Source organism: Centroberyx affinis, unplaced genomic scaffold (assembly GCF_046629955.1).
Source record: "Centroberyx affinis isolate AG114_WGS23_722 - 3 ecotype Tasmania unplaced genomic scaffold, CSIRO-AGI_Caff_v1 ptg001575l_1, whole genome shotgun sequence".
Taxonomy (NCBI): Eukaryota; Metazoa; Chordata; class Actinopteri; order Beryciformes; family Berycidae; genus Centroberyx; species Centroberyx affinis.
Genome location: NW_027280025.1, coordinates 371,699 through 393,728, shown reverse-complemented (window position 1 = coordinate 393,728; position 22,030 = coordinate 371,699). Strand labels below are relative to the sequence as shown.

Genomic DNA, 22,030 nt, shown 5'->3' with positions numbered 1-22,030 from the left:
TGCTCCGCCAGAGGAAAAGTTGACGATATTATGGAGAAAATGTGCCAAGATGTAGAAAGAAGGCAGAATGAGTTTGTGTCATACACGGTTAATGATACTACTCTTCATGAGCTTTGCAGAGATAAAGACAGAAATGTGACAATCCTGTCCAGTAAGGAGGACTCAGGAGATGTTTTCAAGGAAGAGAGGGGGAGGTGGAGGGGAAGCGGAGAGGAGAGAGGGGTTGACAGAAATAAAGAGTGGTGTTGTGAAAAGTGGAGGAATGTAAGTGTGAGACTGGCGGGTCCTGTACTGGACAGAGAGGAGAGCAGAGAGGAGAGGGGGGCTCTGTCACAGCCCCTCCTGGGTAATTGGCTCCAGATGTGAGGCAGCGTGGCCCCTGCGCCAGCGAGGCGTCAGGGCCGCATTAAGAGCTCAGCCCAGGGCTGATGGGATCGCAGAGAGACGAGCTCACCCCCACCCCCACCCCCACCCCCGCCCCCAAAAAACACAGCCTGCTCAAAGCCCCATACTGTGCTGCTGACCACTGAGCCTCCATCATTACCCCTCCCACCTCTCACCCCCTGCTCATCATCTGCCAAAAGAACTGAGCATTGCAATACTTCTCAAAACACAGCAAAAAGCCTCTTGTTTATTTATTGAAAGGTTTTTTTTCACTCTGGACCTTGATTTCTGGTGCGCTGACAATACAAAATCTCTGTCATTCTCTTCCCGGGGCTTATTATGTCTTGGTCACTATGGCGACAGCAGCCTTCCAGTCAGCCTATTGTATGTCATTGTGTTGCTGCTATTGTGTTCGCCCTGATTGTGGACTGACAAGTGATGAGCATGTCAGCCAATTCTTGCCTGAACACTGTTTTAAGAGTCTCTGTTGACTCTCTATTGGCAGTGACGTGTTTGCGGCACAGAATGGTTAAAGCACTCGAGTTGTCACTGCAGTGGGTGGAAGTGGAGAGAGAGAGAGCTTTATACGGCATATGATGCCCAGACATCCAGAACACTGGTGAGGAGAAGGATGGCACTCATCTATGTACAGCGGAGAGCCTCTTGGACTCATGAGCCAATAAAGAAAAGGACAATATCATGATGTACACACAAGATATGGACGACAACAAGTGCAGCCTGTTGAGCTGAGAGATAATGCTCCTTCCCTCCTGGTATAATGCCTCATGCTTTGTGAGCTTATATTATGCTAATAGAAAAACCATATACTGAAACTCCCATCTTTACACCTTCCATTATTACAGTTTTATAAACAGCATTTAGAAATTTGAGTGTAAATTCCTCACACCGGAGTAAATCTGACTATGACTGGAGCAGCTTGAATGAAAGGGCATCTGTGGTCTTAAAAAGAGTCTTCAGAGCGAGGAATGCTCTTACTGTGACATGAAAAGCATGTTTACTGATAGAGCATGGAAATCAATTAAGAGCAGAAAAGCAGCATGGGGTGACGGAGATGGAGATGGAGGGAGAAGAGGGAAGAATGAACAAAAAAAAAAAAAAACAGAGATGGAGAGCATTTCATGTGATGACGCTCGCATATCGGCGGCATTTGTCGAGTTGCATTCTGCCACCGTGACTAAACGGGGAAAACCACTCATCATTCCAGCCAGTATTTAAAGAGCTCATGTGAAAAGACCCTTGAAGCACCTTTCTCAGTCGGTGTGGAATGCCTGTTGAACGAGATTACGAGGGGGAAACGGTGAGCAGATGTTGGACATGAACAGAACATACAGTTTCAGATGTCCACTGATTCTGAAAGGCTGCGTTGAAAGGTGTTGTCTTGAAACACAAACAGGAAGAGGAACTGAAATTCTCAGGCAAGGGTTCTGCTTTCTGATTACCTTTCTGACTACTTCACCCCAAAAGTCCCACTGACTAATTTAGACCATCAGACAGGGCATTGTCTTGCTAATGGGAGAAATAGAGGCTGTAATACACTCCTAAGACACTCAATGACAGCAATGATATGACATTGTGCCATCAAACAATAAGATGTCAAAATCTGCCTTTCATCAACATACATATACACACACACACACACACACACACACACACACACACACACACACACACACATTCATACAAGAAAACAAGGGTCAAAGTAGGGACACGGGATCAGAACCGGCCATACCCGGAACCCTAATTTCCAACAACAGAAAATAATTTTCAAAGAACACAGCCGACACCTCTTAAAACAATATGAGCGTGGAGGCTGCCAACAGGGGTTTAATTTCAGCCCACCATCATTCCTCCGCCCCATTCCATCTCCTGACCCTGGGAGATGGTGTTGTCATTCTGCTGGACATCGGCCCAGGGTGTGAGTGAGTTTAACCAAACAAAAACACTCCCACCCCGGGCTGAGGACACATGCCTCGGCCAGGCCTCCATAAAAAACAACCCTGGTCTGCGTTAACGTGCGTTTTTCCAACACATGACAAAGCTGGGAGAAAGTCGCTGCATCTGGTTATCTCTCTCTAGTTAGGGTCTGCATAAACCGAGCAAGGAATGTCAACAAAGTGAGGAGGAAGGGCTGCTATGAACGCAGTCCAACACTAGGTGGTAATCTTGTGTAGTGTATGGGTTCAGCATGGAGGCTCCCATAGGAATCCATGTAGGAGCGTCAGTGTGAAGGACTGAGGATGTTTTGTTCCTGATTATCACTTCAGAGGAGCTTGTGTTGTGACTAACAGATAACAACAGTGATAGAAGGCTGACATGTAAACTGATGGTGGCTGGAAGTGCTGAACAGCTATGTATCTAACTGCAGACACACTCTGAAAATCCCCCCCTGCATTATCAAACACGGATGAGCTTAAACTGAAGCAGTCAAGACACACACACACACACACACACAGTGTTGATAGTAGCTGAGGTGCACCAAGTCACAGAGCGCTGTTCTGCATGGGAGTGTCTTTGGACATTTCCTGGACGGGGGAACCTCCTTTAAGGGGGCGTGAAGAGCGGGCAGCCGCTGCTTTGTGGAGGGATGGCGGGGCTGCTCTGCCTAATTCCTTAGATTAAAAGCAGCAGTGGGGTGGCCATAGGTTCCAGAGGCAGCATGAAGACAATCTAAACAGCATCATGATTAGAAACGTACCGAGCATTTGGCTTTCATTAGCTACAGACTGAAGCCGCAGCCCAGCGCTGAGGAGCCGGTCCCAACGTCAATACTGCGCCTGCCAATCAAACACATGGCCATGACTGTGACATGTTAGACTGATTAGCTTTCCACAACACTGCCGAAGACATTTTGGTGGTCAAATGAGCAAAATGACATATCAATACATATCAAACCATTTCCCTTTTATTAAACATCAACAATTTGAGGAATAATCTGAACATTATAATGTAGCAATGCAACTGCAATTAATTGGTCCAACAAAAGTTGAGTGTTCATAGTCTTTGTCATAGACAGTAAAGATAAAGAATACAAGTAGCAGCAAAAATTTCAATATTTCTATTAACAGTTACACCTGAGGTTTGATCTGTGAGTGACTGTGCTACACCATTCAATATGTGGATAAGCTTAAGGATACAAACAAGAGCCAACAAAAACATTAAGACACACAAATGGAATGAAAATTAGTCACTATATGTAAAATTGTGTGATCTGCTTTGAACAAAATTTAACAAAGAAAGTGAACAACATGGCACATTTACAATGTTAGAACAGTAACACTTCAGACCTGGGTCAATAGTATTTGCAAATATTTCTCATAATTTGTTTCATCTTACTTAGGTGCCACATTTTCCACATAGGACAATACAATGACTGTCAGAAAATTAAAAAAAAAACATAGGAAATAAACTTGCATGACACACCTTGTATTGTCCTGATGCAGTAAACCCCACCCATCTGGTACTTCATGCAGATTAAAACAAACACCAAAAACTATTTGCAAATAATTACCCAGGTCTGTTAGAGGCTAAATCAATGTGTGTAGAAAAGATCTGTAAATGTTTATATGAGTGAACAGAACATAAAACCTGGTTCTGGTTTAGTTTCAGCCCATGACTACATGTGTTACAGGCTGGGAATGAGGCTTTCAAAGGAAATGATGACATCTGAGTTTGGTCCATGCTTGTGAGTCAGAAGGTGCACAAAAAGGCAAAGGAGTATAAAACTATTATGTTCTGAAGTTGTAACTCAAAAAATAAAACTATATAGTCTAGTATTATAGGTGATGCTGATTAGCATTTGTCTGTTCCCTTGCTTTATCCAGTATCCAGTTTCTTTGGCACACTTTTCCCTTTCTTTGCTCCTGATTTTGTGGATTTTCAGGGGTTTTGTACCCATGTGACAATGATGATACTGAGGCTGAGCACTCCCACAATCAAACCGAAGACCAACAGAAGCACAGCCTGGAAGCACAAAGAGCACAGACACCAGAGTTAGTATCATCAGCTGGGAGGAAACGGTCGCTGTATCCGGTATTCACTAAACAGAAGATGAGCACCAAAGTCAACAAGTAACTCTGTTTTTGTAAGAAGACATTAACAGCAATGAAGATATACTGTATATTTGAATAGCGTGTACTTACTCCAATGGACTCAGCAGACCTGAGCGGCTGGTTGCTGATCTTGAGGTAGAAGATCCCAGGGTAAATAAACAAGAGGCAGGTGGACGTCGTCGATCCTGCAGAACAAATAGGAATTAACTGGTTGGAGTGTACACAGTGCATACTGTATGTCTGACAATGGCAACTTCATAGACTGTTTGAATAGGGCTTCACAATTAACTGTGTATACTGTGATTCTAGTTTCCACAATCAATAATGGTGGAATATTGACCCCATGATGTTGGCCATTTCATTTCCTTTTAATGCCCGCTGTAGTTTGAAATAGTTAAGATGTTGATATAAGATGCCAAAAGCGAAGTAAAAATAATTTAGTTCCTCAAATCATAAATACTAATAATATGATAAATAATCATGATCACAATATCTAGCAAAGTAGTCAGAATTAGCATTTTAGAGATAATCGTGCAGCCCTTTGGACCCTGTTACCAAACAACTTAAACACCATTAGTCTCCCAAACTCCAAAGATGGCTGACCACATACCCACTACTCCAAACACGTTTCTGATGTCTGGGACAAAGATGGCCATCAGCAGCACCACGCCCAGGATCATCACAGTTGCCGTGATGTGGATGAGCCAGGAGAAGGGCCGTCCTCCACACAGCAGCATGGTCATAGCCTTACGGGCCTGGAGCGAACACAAAGCTGGGTCAGACCACACACACTCACAGCAGATCTACTGTGATACAGTTATGACAACACTGAGTGACAACTGGGACATTAGATGGTAGTGAATGGTGGGGAAAGGGCTAGTCGGTGGCAGTGAAGGGGTGGATCAACTCACAGGGAAGTGGATGAGCGGTACAGTCAGCAACACAGCCAGCAGGATAGCCAGCCGCACCGTCATCACCATGATGTCACGCGGCATGTAGGCGTCGTAGCCTAGCAACAGCTCAGAATTCACATGGGCTGTCAGCGACATACAAGAACAGGTGAGGGTGAGAGTGCGGTCTGTGGTCGACATGAAAACAGGTATGGCAACAAAAAAAAAAAAACCTCCATTAAGTTATCATCTGTGTTACTCAGTGAGGTGTGTTCCTGCTGGCTTACCATAGAAGGTGAGGTAGCCAAACAGGGCGGAGAGCAGGTAAACCAGGAAGCTGAGAGCGATGCCGACGTTCGTAACTTTCTGCATCCTCGACTTAGTGGGTCTGAAAGACACGAGGAGACATCACTTTGCGTCATTTTTTAGCAGATTCAACAACTTAAATGAAATAGTGTAAGTAAAGGTGAAGTGTAGCTGAAGGGCTTTAGGTCTGACCGGTCCAGCTCGCAGTAGATGGGCAGGGCCGCCGTGTGGCACAGGAAGGAGAAGGCCATGGTGGGGATGGCGTAGGCACTCTGCAACACACACAAATCACAGCAACTTATCAGCTTACACAGAACTGACGGCTAGGTGAGTGGAGGTTCTGTGTGTAGTAGTAATTACCATCTGAGCTGCAGTGTGATGATGCAAAGTTTAGTGACCTTCTCTGAGTAAAATTTATTCAGATGGATAGAAATATGCATTGATAAACGCTGTGCAAACGCTCCATATAACTCTTTTAGGACATTCTATGAAAACAGCACAACTAGAATAACTGGAATCAACATGTGCTTGGTGTAATTCTGCATGTCACACATGTACATATGCGTTTTACAGACTCAAGTACATGTGAGAGGCAGCTGCATGTTGCACTCAAGTATGCAGCGTTCCTTATATACAGCCCAATCCTTCAAACTTAACGACTGGGAAATGTCACTAGTGTCAAACAACTGCAGCATTCTTATTTTCAGCAGCGTCTTACTGCCACCTCATATGTTCTGCATGTGCAGCAGAGAGAGAAAAAAGGGGCCGGTTTCATATACATACCTTACTGGAGATGACAAAGAGTTTGGGCGTACATTCTGAGTCAGAGGAATTTGATACCTGGAAAAACAAAGTGAGAAGAGGGAGCGTGTTATTTCCGAGAGGAGAAGACTACTGCAGTGTTGCTACAAATGGGAGTGGGGTAGAAATTCCCTCGCCTGGCTATGGAGCTGGAAGGAAAACAACCTTCTAAGTTAACCCATGCCAGGTCTGCAGTAATAGTACGGTCTGTATATCCAAAAAGGTCAGAGTTTATTTCCAGGCTCAGGCAAGGTCGCCTGAACTTCCTTCCCCTCAGGACTGGCACCATTCACAGTGCGGAGCTTTCTCCAGCTCTCTCTGGTCCTCATCAGCCGGAGCTGACTCAATCAGTAAACTCAATCTCCTGGGTTTTTCCCTAATCCGGCGGCCGTGACCGCCTGCTGTAACCTACCAGGTCGAGGTAACCCACAGTCCCCTGTGTGTGTGTGTGTGTGTGTGTGTGCACGTGCAAAAAGAAATGGAGGTTGTTATTACCTGGTAGGCACCTGGTGGCATGGTGACATTGTAAGGGAGCGGGCAGGGGATCGACCATTTCTTCACCACAACCTGGATGGGAGGCAACACAACAGGTCAACAACCAACAGATGACAAGAGATGAAAATAACAACGTTTGGAGGTGTAACGGAGCTCACCACGACTGTGAAGTATAGCATGAAGAAGAAGGCGATGCTGCTGGTGTAGCCCAGGAAACCTAGAGGGGAGAGAGACAGATCTGGTAAGATACAGCAGTAAAACCCAGTCCGAGTAGCAGATAAAGACGCCTCCTGCTATATTATGAGCAAAGTAATGTCTGCTTACCAATTTTGGGCAAAATAGCCAGAGGCAGAACCACACACAGCGTCACTAGGATCAGTAGCGTCCTGCCATCTTCATACCAGGCATTTCTGGAAAACGCCACAGAGGGAAAGGGAATGGACAAGAAATAACAAAGGCAAATGTTGATGCTGAATCAAACCATATTTCCCACCACCAGCTCCCTGGTCCTGACATGATGAGGACAGTGGAGATGAATCTCCTGTGCCTTAAAGCGGACTGGCTCTGGAAATTTGTCTCCATATCGTGCTCAAATACAGAGAGACAGATTCATCATGTGGTATGAATTAAGGGCTTTAGCTCTCGCAAACCATAACAATTATGTAATTCACATGCAAACGTTGTGTCGCTCCATCAGATGAGGCCACATTTCACTTGCTGGGTTTTTTGAGAGGGGGAATAATATTTTCCTTTGCCGAGGGATAGCCTTGGCGGTTTATTGGGGATAGGGAAGCTGGAGGGGGAGGGGGCAGGGTTCGCGGTGACACATGTGGAAGGCATGCTGGCTCCGCTGGGGTCGGGGTCGGGCGGGAAGGGTGCTGCCTGGCGCTGCTGTGTGTCGGCCCGCAGCATGGGGTCATGAGGGACTGGCTCCACCGCTCTTTATGGGGCTCCCACAGTCAGCAGCACCTGCTCTGACCACATCAACACCCATTGACCCCTGTTTGGCAGTTTCACAGCTGCGGGGTTACCATAGGCGCTGATGGATTCGTCTCTCCGTCTACACAGATTCTGCCCTGTAACTGGATGTCAGGGAGCCCGGCGCTCTGACCCCAACTCTCCCTCTAACACTTCTCCTATTGCTTCTACTCCAGCCTAAGTTTAGCAGAAGTACTCCACTAAAGCTTGGCTAACCTCTATTCTGCTTCTACACACTGTTATGCTGACACAGGGATGTAAAATAGAAATCTCTACCACCATTAGGATCCATTCCTGGGAGCCTCAGCTTACTGTAAAGGCGGGGGATACCTAGAAGACCCATGAAATGTGCTGCATTTCACGCTATAACAAGCTGCAGGATAGCTCTCAGTCAAGGTTGGAGTACCACTGCCAATGAGTCAATCTCCACCAAGTGTTGAAGATTAGCATAAATCTGGCCAACGCAGCACAAACCCAAATCCACAGCTGTCCATGACCTTGGCCCCGTTACCGAACTTCAACACGGGGGGAGAAACTTAAATAGGACACACACTCTGTCAGTACAGACAAAGACTGAAAGACCGAGCGCAACTGTGTTTTCTCCCTGCCATATTATGATAAATGAGCCAGAAAAAAGAAAAGCTTTTTAATATAAAACAACTCGTTTATTTAGGCTTTGATGGAATTGGGTATGTGTCTGTTAACATCCCAAAGCCATTCATTAACAGAAATGTTTTGTTTCCCTCAGCAGTGAGCTGTAATTAGAATGGCAAAACTGATATCCCCTTGTATCAGTCTGATTCCGGGGAACATGTGCGAGAGATTTGGGGGTGAAAGGAGAGCACTAATGCAAAGCAGCTGTGTGGGGAAGATTCAGATGTTGACGGATTGGGCTGAGAGCAGCTACAACTCTTGCTTAAATCAGTGTGGCCGATAATAAAGTGATAGAAGTTACATTCTTGGCCTGCGACTTCTCTGCTCATCCACGCAGGCCCGGTCAAGGACACAGGCTGCTGATGATGGGTGATGAATGGCTCTCTATCATAAATACATTTCCTCTGGGTCTGTTCCATGTTATACAACACCAAGCGCAAGTTTTCCTCCAGTCGCGCACAGACAGAGTCTTAGTGTGCTGTGGTTTGGTGAGATATCTTCTTCCACCACATTATTCATACGGTTCTCATTGCCTGGCTAATTCCAGTTTGTGTAGCCTTGTGGTGCAGAAGTGTCAAATTTGAGTTATTAGAAGGCCAAAGGTATAATCTACAACATAATGGGGACAAGAATGACTCATTCTTTATCTTAGTGCAGATTTTAAAATCCATCCAGCTAATCTAAAAGAATGGTTTGGCTCTGACCGCGGCTTTGATGATTTTGGAACAAAAGGAGAACCACAGTATACCTACCCAGGGTCGTCGGCGCTGAGGAGGCTGCTGATGGTTGCGGGAAGCTCCGACTTCAAGATGAACAAATAGGACGACATGGCTGGGGGAGAGACAGCAACAGAGGTTCAGAAAATATGAGTTCTGCAAGTCAAATAAACTAATACATGCGCTCCATCTCGCACACAATCACACCCGACTGCCAAACCATGTTGGAAACGTAAACACAGCCAAACACTGTACGCTGTCACAACCAAAGCTGCACCGCTGTGGGAAGGTGATGTGTTTTCCAGGATTAGGGAACGGAGGGTGGGTTGGAGGGTATCGTGGCTCTGAGTTAATGCAGATGGGTGGGGCCGGCAGCTCAAGGGATCACCAGCAAAGCCCTCGGTGCAGAGGAGCAGACGTTATGCAGATCTTCCGACTGCTGGAGCCCGGTGGTAGCAGCCAGAATAAAGAAGTGGAAGGGGGAGGAATGCTAACAATAATGATCCCTGACGCTAATCCAGGTATTTCTCCACCCCCGCCACCTTCCTAGGAAACAGGATATTGTAGGGCTCCTCCATCCTTCCCCGGCTCAGACAGCCAATCAGAGAAGGGCTTTGGGTCACGTCCGCTGGGTCATGCTGGCCCCAAAAACATCAGGAGGCAAAGGGGGAAAGGGAAGATGGAGAACGCACCAGGAGAAGGGGGAAGTGTTTGGACCAGGGCATGAGTGAAACAGGGACTGGGGTGGTGTGTGGTCAGTGATAAAGGGAGATAATGTTAAGGGATTTAGATTTGTGAAGCCAGACACAGCCAGTGTTAGCTGGGACCTTATTGCCCCGGGGCAGGTCTTGCACTCTCCTTCAAATCAGCCAAGACCTTAATCCCTCAGATCCTGTAATTGTTTTCATTCGAAAATTCCTCCAACAACCCTCCTGCCCACACAGACACATGGACACTCACTCTGTCTCTACTCTAGCACCATGAATAACTCAAGTCTGTTAATAAGTGAATATTCTTAGAGGGCAGATCCTCAATGTATTGCTCCAGAAAAGTTTTGGCTGTACTCCTCCGCTCTCAGCAAGGCTGGCATGTGAAGCTTCACCTATCAATCAGACTTGGATCAAATAATATTTGCAAATACGTTTTTCTTGTTTTGGAGCGTTCGTTTCACCCTGCTTAAAGGGCCAGATGGGTGGAGTTTGTCACATGTATTGATACAGGTCAAATTCATCTAATCAGAATGTTGTCCAAAAAACTACCAATATTCTGTTCTGTGAGTGATAACTTGCCTTTCCAAAAACACAATCATACTAAAATGCAAACCCCACCCACCTGGCACTTCAGGTTGAGTAAAACAAACTTTGAGAAGTATTTTAACTAATTATTTGACCCAGATCTACCATCAATGTCAATGAACCAAAGAAACAAAGAATTTTCTTTTTGACCACGCAAATGAAAACAGACACACTGACGGGGATCACACAACAAGCATGGCGTAATGGTTTAGTTTCATGCAGTTGGTTACAGTAAGTACAACAACACTTCCACAGCCATTAAATGCGATGGAAATTCCTGGTGGGATAATACTTACATCTCTAAACAAAAAGGCCCTTGAGTGAACAGAAAGGATTGTTATGGTCAATATTGGTATCAAAACATAGTCCAATAATAAACATGTATATAAAATTTGAGTAAACTCTGTGTGTGGTCAGCAAAGTAAGCATAGTGGGAGAGTGCGCTCAACATAAGACAGAGCCACTTTCATTTCATTAAGAGTGAGGGGAGAGGCAGGCTGCGAGGCCCTGGGCTGCCCAGTAATTAAGGTCAATTGGCCCATCAGCCTTTGGCAGTGTAGATGAATGTTTACCCAGAGTGAGGCTAATTGCACTCTTATAAAAGGGGCCCGGGGTGTAGACAGACGCATGCTGGAGTCCTGGCTCTCACACTCTCACACATACTGCCCCATGCTGGGAAAACCACAAACATACCAGAGGGCAGTGCAATAATCCACTCAGCCCCGCCGCTAATGACTGCAGAGGAGCCATCACCTCAGCTCTCAACTGTGTGAGAAGCGCTGTGGCCGAGGGATGGACGGGGATGGCAGAGAAAGAGAAGAGTGGGAGGGGGGGAATAAGGGAGGGGTCCCATTAGGTTACTCAACACTCGGAGGGTGGGAGTGGGTTTACCATCAGTGATCAATTAGAGGAGAAGTTGGGTTTCAGGCCCGTGGGAGGGGGCCGAGAGGACAGCGGCTAGGGGGTCAAAGGTTATCAGGGAATCCGGATAATAGCCTCACAGGACAGAGGGAGGACCTCCACACAGAGCCCTCTGGTCACCAGTAGGAGGCGCTATCTGACGCTAAAATAAACTGGCCATAGACTGACCCTGCAGCACTCCACACCCGCTTCACCACTGTGTTTACCAAAAACTACCAAAAGGAGTTAATGTACAGTATGCTGTCAGAAATAATTTGTGCGAGCTGTACAGTGAAATAGAAGCCAGCTTACCTCCAATATTTTGGATGAGAATAGTGACTGCAACCAGAACCTAAAAAGAATTATAAAATGGCTGTTATGTGTTATTGGTTATGTTTAAAATGTGATGAATAATATGGGGAGTTAACTGTTTTGTGGTAGGCATACAGCAGTGTCTGAGTTCTTCTTTTGACAGGGCAAACCACACTGATCCAAAAAAAAGGATACTCACTTTTCCTGGTTTTTGCAAGGCTCGACCTCCAAGGTCTTCATATGAATTGATACCTGTGAGAGAAAGAGTCAGATAAACGACAATCAGACATTCCCCACTACTCAAAGATGATCAAAAATCAACCTAAGATAGCACTATCCTTAAACGGCTCACATCCCAGTCTTTCATCTCAGTCAGTCAGTTCATCTTCTCTCTTGAATGCCTTGAGTCTTTTTTAATTGATTTTAGACAACATCAGCTGATTCAGTCTTTACTAGGAAATAAAGATAGAGATACAGTGAAAGAAAGACAGAGATTATTGTCTTAAAACAGATAGCATATCAGCTAGCTTCCAGCTGTACTGATCTACTCATGAGTGAAACAGCAGGGACACTGAAGGGTTTGGGTCGAAACCCACTGGATAAAGCCACAGCGACGTGATTATGTTGATGAACTTAAGTTAGATTGTGATCCATGGCTAGTTAGTCTCTCACCTGTTTGGTCACACAGCTTCAGAAGGAGATGTATAGAATACGCTGCCAGGCTAGACACTAGTACCAAGAGGATACTAGAGAGGAAAGGTAGACAGAACAGAGATCAATATTGAAAACCACGTAACACAAATTTTGGTGATTTTCATGTTTTCACTTCAGTTGAAGGGGTTGCATGCTCCTCAGAGGTTTAAGAAAATTCTCTGACTTCTTATGTAACCAAAAGAAAACCGCAGGATAAAGTCAAAAATGCATTGTGATCAAGCTAATACAAGGCTGTTTTTCTTAGTTCCTGAAAAGTTGACATTTTGGAGAAATGAAGTTTAGACCTGACAGCGACGATATGCTGAATGTACATGTAGTTGAGTTAATATCTGATCTATATAAAACAAAGCTGTCAGACATTTAAACAGCCTTGTGGTTGAAGGTGTAATGATTATAGCAGACTTACCAGAAACCAACTATGCCAGTGCTAGCCATAGCATAGGCTAGACCTAGTATGCCACTGCCCATGATGGCATTCATCAGGTTAAAAACAGAGGAGGCAAAGGAGGCTCCTTTGGCCCTGGGTTCCACTGCTGCCTGCACAGAGAGCAGAAATAAAGAGGCAGATGGAGCATAAAGAGGTAAAACAATGAAGACAATCTGATTCTTTTTGTAAGACTGAATCGTTCATAACAGTATCGAGACCAACTGGCCAACCGTGATGATGGATGTCATGAAACAACACTGCAGTGGAATGTAGGATCTAGGAATGGAAATGGACGGGATGGGATGGGATCTGATCCCCTGGCTGCCGGACAGCTGCCTGAGCTCGGGATAAGGGGAGCTGCCCGCACTGCTTGACCTCTCTAATAGGGGATATCCTGGAGAGAACGAGCTGCAACTCTGGTGTCGGTGTCACAACAAGCTTGGATTGACCTGCGGGCCACTGAATCTGATTCACCCAGGGTTACAGTACTGAAAGACAGGAAGTAAACTACGACACCCGATGGCTAAAAATATAGACTGGCTGTGAGAGGATGAAAATTAAATCAACTTGCACAGATATAGTATGAGTACTAAGAATGTGGCTTTAAAAACAAATATACACCGGCAAGAGAATATGATGTGATGACGGAGGGGGTCACGATGGAGCCTGTCCCAGCCTGGAGCCTGTCCCAGCATGCATTAGGCAGAGGGCAGGTTGCCAGTCCATCACAAGGCTGAGTGAACAACTAATATAGACAAATCACCCATCATATTGCCTCGTTTCTGGCTTGACAGTGGACAGTTAAATTAAGTGCATGGCCATTTCTACTGTCCTGCCTTTTGTGCCTATGTATCTGTCCAAATGAAAACAGTAAATGAATGACAACTGAATGATTAATGTAGGTTATGGACATCCACCTAACATCGGTGGGGAAATCACTTACACATTTCCATCATAACGCTCTACATCACTGTTGGTCAACAATATGAAAAACATCTCACATTTCATGGGTTCAAACCTCTTTGCCTCTGGACTTGAGCAGTTTATCTCGTGTTTATGGCTTTAATGAGCGGGTGGGAAAAGGGCTCGCCACTGCTTTTTCACTGAGCACGGTTTTAAAATGCTGACTGGGGCAGAAACTGGAAGTATCATGTGAGAGTTTGCAGGGAAAGCATGTGATGTCTGTCATTACCGCCGACTCGACTGTCATTTTGTCAACTTGGTGTACGGCTACAGTTTATATACTTATGATTGTATTCATACTTACATTTCCTAATAAAGGGGTAGTTTCGTTGCCTTCGGCTTCTCCGGCGGCACCAGCATCGTTACAGTCCGTGTTTCCACTTCCATTGATGCTCATTTTGCCCCGATGAGTCTCTACTCTACAGCGGCAGAGTCAGCACGCGAACTACGAGGAACAAAGACCAACCGCCGTCTGTCAAACCTCAGAAACATCTGAGTTAGCGTCACCACGGAAAGCGTTATTAGTTTCAAGATACCATCTTCTCCAAAACCCTCTTATATACACACCGCTCCCCTCAACTTTTTAGTTGCCGACTGTTGTTGTTTATCACATGACGCGGCAAGCTTTTCCGTCGCACTTTTGACGTGACAAGCGACCGTCCAATCAGAAACCGACTCTCGGCCCATTCGACCAATCACCTTTAGTCCACTACTGATGACGCAATTTACGCATGTCTGCACAGTGAGGATGTTGAGGTGAGGTGAGATTTTGAGTTTTCTCGAAAATAACAGTATAATAAACACTATTACAACACCGAGTTGCTCCTTTTACGTTAAACTTATACTTTATATAGCAACGCGATGTATTTTTTAAGTCTTCTGCTAGATAACGACAGCGTTTTGTCATTGTAGGGTTCTCACAAGGATCTTCACATCTGTGCAAGCTCAGAGCAACGTGAAAAGTGCCGCTGTGTCCCGGAGCCTGTGCTCTGCCGCCCTGCGCCCAGCCTCGGCCTGTCCCGTCTGTGTTTTGAAGCCCGTCGCCGGATCCCCGCAGAGCCACATGGAGCCCGAGCTGTACCGAGTCCCCGCAGAGGTCCGCGGCATGACCTGTCTGGACCGAGAGGCCTTCACCCAGGCGGTTACTGTCCCAGCACTACGGGTGCCCAAGGGAGTCCTAAACAAAGTAGTGAAAAGCCTGAGGAAGTCAACCATCCAGCGGCCAGGTGTACCGAGAGTGGTGCAAGATAAAGAGAACAGCAGTGAAACAGATGACTTTAGGTTAATACTGCTGGATCCCCACAGAGTCTCTTCACCAGGTTCCTTCAGTGAAGCTGAGGCTGAGGCTTTGCGGTCTTTTGGTGTAGCTGTGGAGCTGCAGAACTATGAGCTGAGCCTGACCTACGACAACCTGAAGAGCGAGGAGGTGCTGGAGGCTGTGCTGCCCGAGGGCCTAGATGTCACCTCAGGGTTCAGCCGGGTGGGACACATCGCACACATGAACCTGAGGGACCACCAGCTCCCCTACAGAAACCTGATAGGTGAGAGGACAAGACTGCTGCAGGACACTGCTGCATTTAATCCCCAAATTATCTCTTTCTGAATAGGTACTATCTGATATTAGCTGTCTCAATGTGTGAAAAACACAGAAGATTGCATCCCAAAGAATGTCACTGAAACGGTTAATAACTAGAAGAAAAATCTGCACTTTCTTCGTAGGTGATAGGCTAAGGAAATCTCATTGAAAATGGACAGAGCCGACCCACTTCTATGGTCCCACATAAGTTTAATGGACAATGTTGCGGGCACAAAGTTTGACCCCATTAAAGGTGTGTGGGAGCATAGAAGTGTGCAGGCTCTTTCCTTTTTCTTAAATCAGTTAATAACACCAACCGTGACTTTTACTGTCATGCCAGAAACCGATTTCGAAGGAATGTAATTTATTTAATTTTTTTTCAAAGGGTGGATGTCTTAGCCTGGTATCCAGCCCCTATGAATCGCAGTTTTCAGCACTCTTCGAATTTGCATGGCGATTCATAAGAATTTGACATATTCAAATCTTATGAATCGCCATGCAAATTCGAAGACAGCACTCACAAAAATGGATTTTCTGTTTGATAAATCACATAATGTGTAAGTGGATATATAGAGAGCTGATTCAATTTTGCTCTACTCATTGCCACTACTTCTCTGCTGCTCCCACTGTAGGCCAAGTCATAATGGACAAAAACCCCGGGGTGACCTGTGTGGTCAATAAGACAAACATCATCGACTCCACTTACCGCAACTTCAAGATGGAGGTGCTAGCTGGAGAGGAGAATATGGTTGCCAAAGTAGGTTAAATCGCAAATGTGCATTGATTTGATGTTACTGGCATTCATATACATAGCGGCCATTTTTACAGTCACTCTCTAATACATTCTGAACCTTGACTGTTAAGTGTTTTTAAACAAGGGCTCTCATGCTTCATCCTCTGTCCCTGCTGCAGGTGAAAGAAAATGGCGTGATGTATGAGTTTGACTTTTCTCGTGTCTACTGGAACCCCAGGCTGAGCACGGAGCACCAGCGTGTCGTACAGCTCATCAAGCGAGGTGACACTGTGCTGGATGTGTTTGCTGGTGTGGGGCCCTTTGCCGTCCCGGCCGCCCGCTTGGGTGCGAACGTATTAGCCAATGATCTCAACCCGGAGTCCTACCGCTGGTTGCAACACAACTGCAAACTCAACAAGGTGGAGAGCAAAGTCAGAACCTTTAACCTGGATGGCAGAGCCTTCATCCGGGGGCCCATGAAGCAGGAGCTGCCCGCCCTGCTGAAGGATAAAGCCAGCGTTCATGTGGTTATGAACCTGCCTGCCTTGGCTCTGGAGTTCCTGGATGCCTTCAGAGGCGTCCTGCCCCGGGAGCTTTCCTGTGACGAGAACCTGCCCATAGTGTACTGTTACGGGTTCTCTAAAGACGAGAACCCCGAGAAGGACATGGTGGAGAGGGCTTCCAGCAGCCTGGGCTTCCCCCTGGAGAACAGATGCTCTGTGCATTTTGTGCGTAATGTAGCACCAAACAAGGATATGATGTGCGTTAGATTCACACTCCCCAAAGAGGTCCTCTTCAGCGGTGACCATGAACACACAGGTGAGCATTCATTTACGAAACAATGAGGATGAATTCAGCTAGACAACTATACCACATATTCAACCAGTTTGTTGTTTATCCACAGAAACTTCAGAAGAGCCGGCTCCAAAGAGACAGAAGTGTGAAGAGGCTGCAGATTAGATCAATCAACCTGGCACCATGAAGAATGCTAGGAAACATTTGAGTTTTTTTTTTTTTACAAAGTATGAGTTCTACTGATGCTTTTATTGCAGATGTTATTGCATCTTGTCATAATAAATCATACTTCAAGAAATTATATCCCTTTGTTCCCCACACCAGAATGTATTATACTCTTCTTATTATTCAGGGCTTGAGGTCATAAGATATTATGTTATGTTGTTTCAATTCAAGCTGTAAAATAATGGACAAAGAGACTCATGTTCTTTTTGATTTATTTAAATATAAAACTAACACAAAATATAAAAAGCGGTGTACACCTTGTCCCGATACGAGTCAGACCAGTCCGCACCACAGCAGCTTTTGGCCCTCTCTACACTTCATATCAGTGTGGGATTTGTAGTCCAGACAGTTCACATTTCTAACCAAATGGCAGTCGTGCTGTTAGAGCTCCGGATGGGTTCAGGCTTTTGAAGGGAACATCCCACTGAAGGCGTCCTGGATGGCTCGATGACACGCCAACCCAGAGGTGTATCCTCCAGCTGTGTCCTGGGGCATGGCAGCCCGCACGTGGTTCAGATACCTGAGAAAAGAGAAAGCAGTGAGGCATTTTGTAAATAACGTGATTGACTGGCCGCTGTAGCATAGTGTCCTCTCACCAGCAGTATAGCACACCTACGGCAGCCTGAGAGCTAGCGAGTTTCTGTAAGTGTAACTTGAGTGTAAGTTTATTCTGCGTTAAATCCACACTCAAGTTATTTTTTCTGGCTCTCCAGGACCCTTTGCCCCCATGTTGAGGCTGAGACAGGTCTACCCACACACCCACACTCAAACACCTTAAAGCTTCTCCCAACATGGCTCTATTAAAGTATTATAGGTGTCTTTTTATTTTTTAAGTGCTTACAGATGTAGCCTGCCAAAGCCCCTTTTCAGGTTCTCAAGCAATGGCAGGAGTCACTGTTTATTTTCACTCTGAGTCAAAGATAGAAAAACAGTCAAGCTGTCAATTAAGTCTCTACTTGTCATCCTCACAGTGATGGGTGCGCCTCTACTTATGGGGGGAGGGAGGCGGGGCAGAGGTTGACCTGTGGCCCCACCCACTCTAATCCTTCCTCCTCTCTTTCACACACATACATAGTCTTAAACTGTCAAGACTGGGGGAGCAACCTGCACACATGTGCCTTACTGGTTTCTCGTAGCATCTGACTACAAAGCTAAAAAAGCAAAATCCTCAAGCAACTGAGATCCAAAGCAACTGAGACAACACGCAGCCTTGCCCGCCAATACCCCCCCCCCCCACCCCCCTCTACTGAGTCCACAGCCCCGGCAGAGAGGTCTAAAGCCCTCACACGAGTCTGGCTTTGTGGCCCCTGTTCCTGAGAGCCAGGGAAACTTCAAAGTGAAATAGGAATCAAGAGCACAGACAGCCCTCTGTGATTTCTGTGCCCATTCAAGCTGCTTTACAGAGTAACCCAACACCTGTGGGGAGGCACAGAGAGACTGTGAGAGTGGGGAGTGTGTGTGTGTGTGTGTGTGTGTGTGTGTGTGTGTGTGAGTGTGTGAATGAGCTGGACTGGAAGATGTTGGTGAGACTGCACACTGAATAGATAATTTTTCCTTTGTATTTTAGGATTCTGGGAGGTAATATGGTGTTTGTGTCTTAAAACAATAATATCTTAAAATTTAATTGAAACATGCTTGCCATTACGTCTCTGGCATAAACGCATACAGTCATTCACACATTCATGAATATCACACAAGTCAGCCTCGTCAAGTTTTAGAATAGACGGTGAAAGTGAGCAGAGCAACAAGAGATGGCAATCAGGTCTTGCACACAAAGACCACTCATCACCCACTAGAGAAACAACACACAAGTTCAAAACAGGAGGCCCAGTGATTAATAATAACTTCATTAGGCCCAAGCTGCTGTAGCCTGTCCTTCAGAGCACTTGAGGGAGGTCTTCTCATATGGCTTCCTGCATCAGATGAGTGCTATCTATTGATTATATTGTACTGGGCCTTTTTAATGGTGAAAAAAGTGGGCTATTTACGGCCCGGCTAAGTCTGCTCTTCCTGCTAATCTAATCCCCAAGCTACTCATGTGGTCATTCCTTCCAAGAAAGCTGAGAGCTCTGTGTAACTTTATACCTGCCTGCCCCTAAGGAGAGAGAGCAAGGGAGCCAAAGAGAACATGAAGGTGGGGGGAGAGGGAGGAAGAGGCTGAATAGTGTAGGTGGGGGTGGGAAGTAGAGGGAGCAGGGAGGATATGAGGTGAAATCACCTTTGGGTATCATCATCACAAATCCTCTTTCCTTAAACCAACCCTGTCTGCCCTCTGCTCACCCCTAACACTCAAGGTTAGTTCAGTTCTGCTCCATTAACTCAGCCGCTGTACGTGCATCTTCTCGTAAAAGCGAGCCGCATGCATGTACACACACACGACTGGTTCTAAATGTTTGTAAAGCCGAGAGATAAATTTCACTCTTTTCGCATGACTGCACTTGACAATGCCTACTCATCAAGAGTGGACTGATGACAACCTAGACGTGCAAAGGCTTGAAATGCATTAAATATGTGCTGTACACTCTCCTAGAAAAACTGGCAGGCTCTTCACAGCGCCTTCAATCAGAAAAGGACACGCAAACTGCAACACACACGCTACACAACTCTGAAACAGACAGTTAACGCTCTCCCCGGTGCTTGGAGCCAGCTCTGCTGCTACTGTTTCAGCTTAATGTGTGTGTGCTGTCTGTGCACTAAGTTAGACTTACACCTCTCCTCCACCCTCCCACCCCCATCATCCCCTGTCCTCTCTTTCTCTCTGAGGACCGGCCTGCCTTTTGTTCACAGGGCCCTGAAACCCAAGCCGTTTCGGCCGGTAACATCTTTCACTCTCCGGGCCCCACTGGAGCATTAGCTGCAACTCGATATGGGTCTTTTCAAAGCCTCGTATTATTGGGTAAATATGGGTCACTTTGGACTGGTCCATTATGTCGCTTAGGGGGAGCGGGAATAGACTAGTGCAGGTGATAGAGAAAACTGAATGACACGGTGTGACAGTGTGTGTGTGTTTGACACTGAAATTGCCAGAATGGAAGATTACAGGGGTTTTCCTTTATTACACACATATGCAAAGTAATAATGTGTGTGTGTATCCTGTGTCTCACATGGTTTCACCAGCTTTTTCTTCCATCCAAAAGTGCCTCAACACAACATATGAGTGAATGCAAAATTGAAAATACTGTGTATTCTTGATGGCAAAATGGATGATGGAGTGATCATATTATTCTTGAAATTCTACTCATAATATCTGTGCTATCATCCCTCTCTTTCAAATAGCCAAGTAGGTTCATGACTGCTCAGAGCTAACAAAATTTTTCCACTTGGGTCTGGAACTCTGAATACCTGGGCAATGTCTCCTGTTAATGCTAATAACCATCAGAGATTTTCCCGACGGGACCCCGAAAGTATTCCCTACTCCTGTTGCCTGGAAAAGACCACGGAGCCCCATCTCTAATTCAAAGTGAAAAGATAAGTGGCGAAATGTTCCGGCGGGTTCCGCGTGATTTCCAGCTGAGAATGTGTGGCTCCTCTTTGTGTTTGGATCAGCGATGCAGCCGTGGAACGGAGGGTGTTTGGGTTCTTCAGGGAAATAGCTGTGAGGTTGGGACTCCAGAAGGAAAACAGCCTGGGTGTGTAGCAGATATCAGAAGGAGGCGCAGGCTGCGTTGGGCCCCTTGTCTAGACTCCATGTGTTGGCCAGAATTGGATTAAGAAGAGCTGCGGAAGCCCAGCCATGATGGAAAAGAAAAGAGGCCTATAATGCTACAATGGCTATTTCAGAGAGCAGACACTTAATCAACATACAAACCACAGACCAGACACATGAGACAAAGGAGCAATCTGAATCAGTATTAAACAACACTCACTGCAGAATTATGTGGTTTGGCTGCATTCATACATACAGACTTTGCATTCCTGTGTACCATACAGCAGGTTCGAGGGAGCTGGACTGGCTCTTTCTATGGGATAGAAAGTGTAAGAGACTATCTGTATGAATGGGATCGTCTGTGAGTGAGAGAATCCATCGATTCTGGAGTATGGAGTCTAATGGATGGCCAGCTGCTCTTACACTCCTCCTCTGCTCCATAGTTTACACAAACGTTTCAGCACTGACCTGAGACCAGGCCTCAGCTCCGCACCTGCCCACTTTCACAGCACCCTCTCTGATCCAGGGTCAGCAGTTGTTTTCACAGCACAAAGGATCAGAGGCTTTCCGGTTCAGCTCGCCATGAGCATGATTCGCGACTCAAACAGGGCATGCTGACTTTCGGGCTGGTGGGGAGACAAACTCTGTATTCTGTTGAATCGACACAGGAAGGAAAAATGACATCTACAAAGATAAATCAATAAACTCTCCCCTACCTGAGATTGCTCCAAGGACTGAAGCCTCATTAGCTATGTTTATTAAAACAAAAGGAGCTCAGACTGTTGTGTTGAATGCATCTAAACGAGGGCAGCTGACACACACAGGGCAAGCTATATCTGCACAGAGGCTGCCCCATATTTCTGAAAGGCCAGTCATGAGCCTGCTGGATGGCAGTCTGAATGTCCGGAAGTCTTCCTTTAGCGCTCCACTCCGGCAGCGGTTGAGGATTCCTGGCCTGGGAATGAGGGGGCTGGAGGGGGGCGCAGAGCCACACACCTGCCAGATGATTTGTCATTATAGAGGGGTCAGCACTCAGCTGTCACCCCCTAATCACCCATCCCACCCCCTCGAGTCGCCCCCCCAACTCCACTCCGCTCCTCCAAAAACACCCCCTGCATTCCTCAGGCAGCTCCGGTTACACTCGCAGCGC

The 22,030-nt window shown here is 46.1% G+C and overlaps 3 protein-coding genes across 4 annotated transcripts in view; 1 reads left to right on the top strand and 2 right to left on the bottom strand.

Moving 5' to 3' along the window:
* Positions 1 to 3,307: 3,307 nt before the first annotated feature.
* slc38a6 (solute carrier family 38 member 6) lies at positions 3,308 to 14,506 on the bottom strand. Its single transcript, XM_071527767.1, has 16 exons — positions 14,210 to 14,506; positions 12,922 to 13,052; positions 12,474 to 12,547; positions 12,001 to 12,053; positions 11,802 to 11,841; positions 9,331 to 9,409; positions 7,271 to 7,356; positions 7,105 to 7,163; positions 6,947 to 7,018; positions 6,434 to 6,490; positions 5,843 to 5,922; positions 5,632 to 5,732; positions 5,366 to 5,490; positions 5,065 to 5,209; positions 4,545 to 4,639; positions 3,308 to 4,365 (listed from the first exon to the last, which is right to left on the bottom strand). The coding sequence occupies exons 1-16, from the start codon at positions 14,300 to 14,302 to the stop codon at positions 4,282 to 4,284; spliced, it is 1,374 nt and encodes a 457-aa protein (XP_071383868.1). The 5' UTR covers positions 14,303 to 14,506; the 3' UTR covers positions 3,308 to 4,281.
* A 142-nt stretch (positions 14,507 to 14,648) lies between these two features.
* Positions 14,649 to 17,247, top strand: trmt5 (tRNA methyltransferase 5). Its single transcript, XM_071527781.1, has 5 exons — positions 14,649 to 14,661; positions 14,818 to 15,446; positions 16,114 to 16,238; positions 16,394 to 17,033; positions 17,119 to 17,247. Exons 1-5 carry the CDS (start codon positions 14,654 to 14,656, stop codon positions 17,172 to 17,174), a joined length of 1,458 nt encoding a protein of 485 aa, XP_071383882.1. The 5' UTR covers positions 14,649 to 14,653; the 3' UTR covers positions 17,175 to 17,247.
* Positions 17,248 to 17,439: 192 nt separating this feature from the next.
* Positions 17,440 to 22,030, bottom strand: part of mnat1 (MNAT1 component of CDK activating kinase) — a 29,158-nt gene continuing 24,567 nt past the window's right edge. For both annotated transcript variants that reach the window (XM_071527780.1, XM_071527779.1), the window contains one exon: positions 17,440 to 17,754. In XM_071527780.1, the coding sequence (XP_071383881.1) occupies positions 17,634 to 17,754 (121 nt within the window). In that variant the 3' untranslated portion in view covers positions 17,440 to 17,633. The remainder of the gene's footprint in view (positions 17,755 to 22,030) is intronic.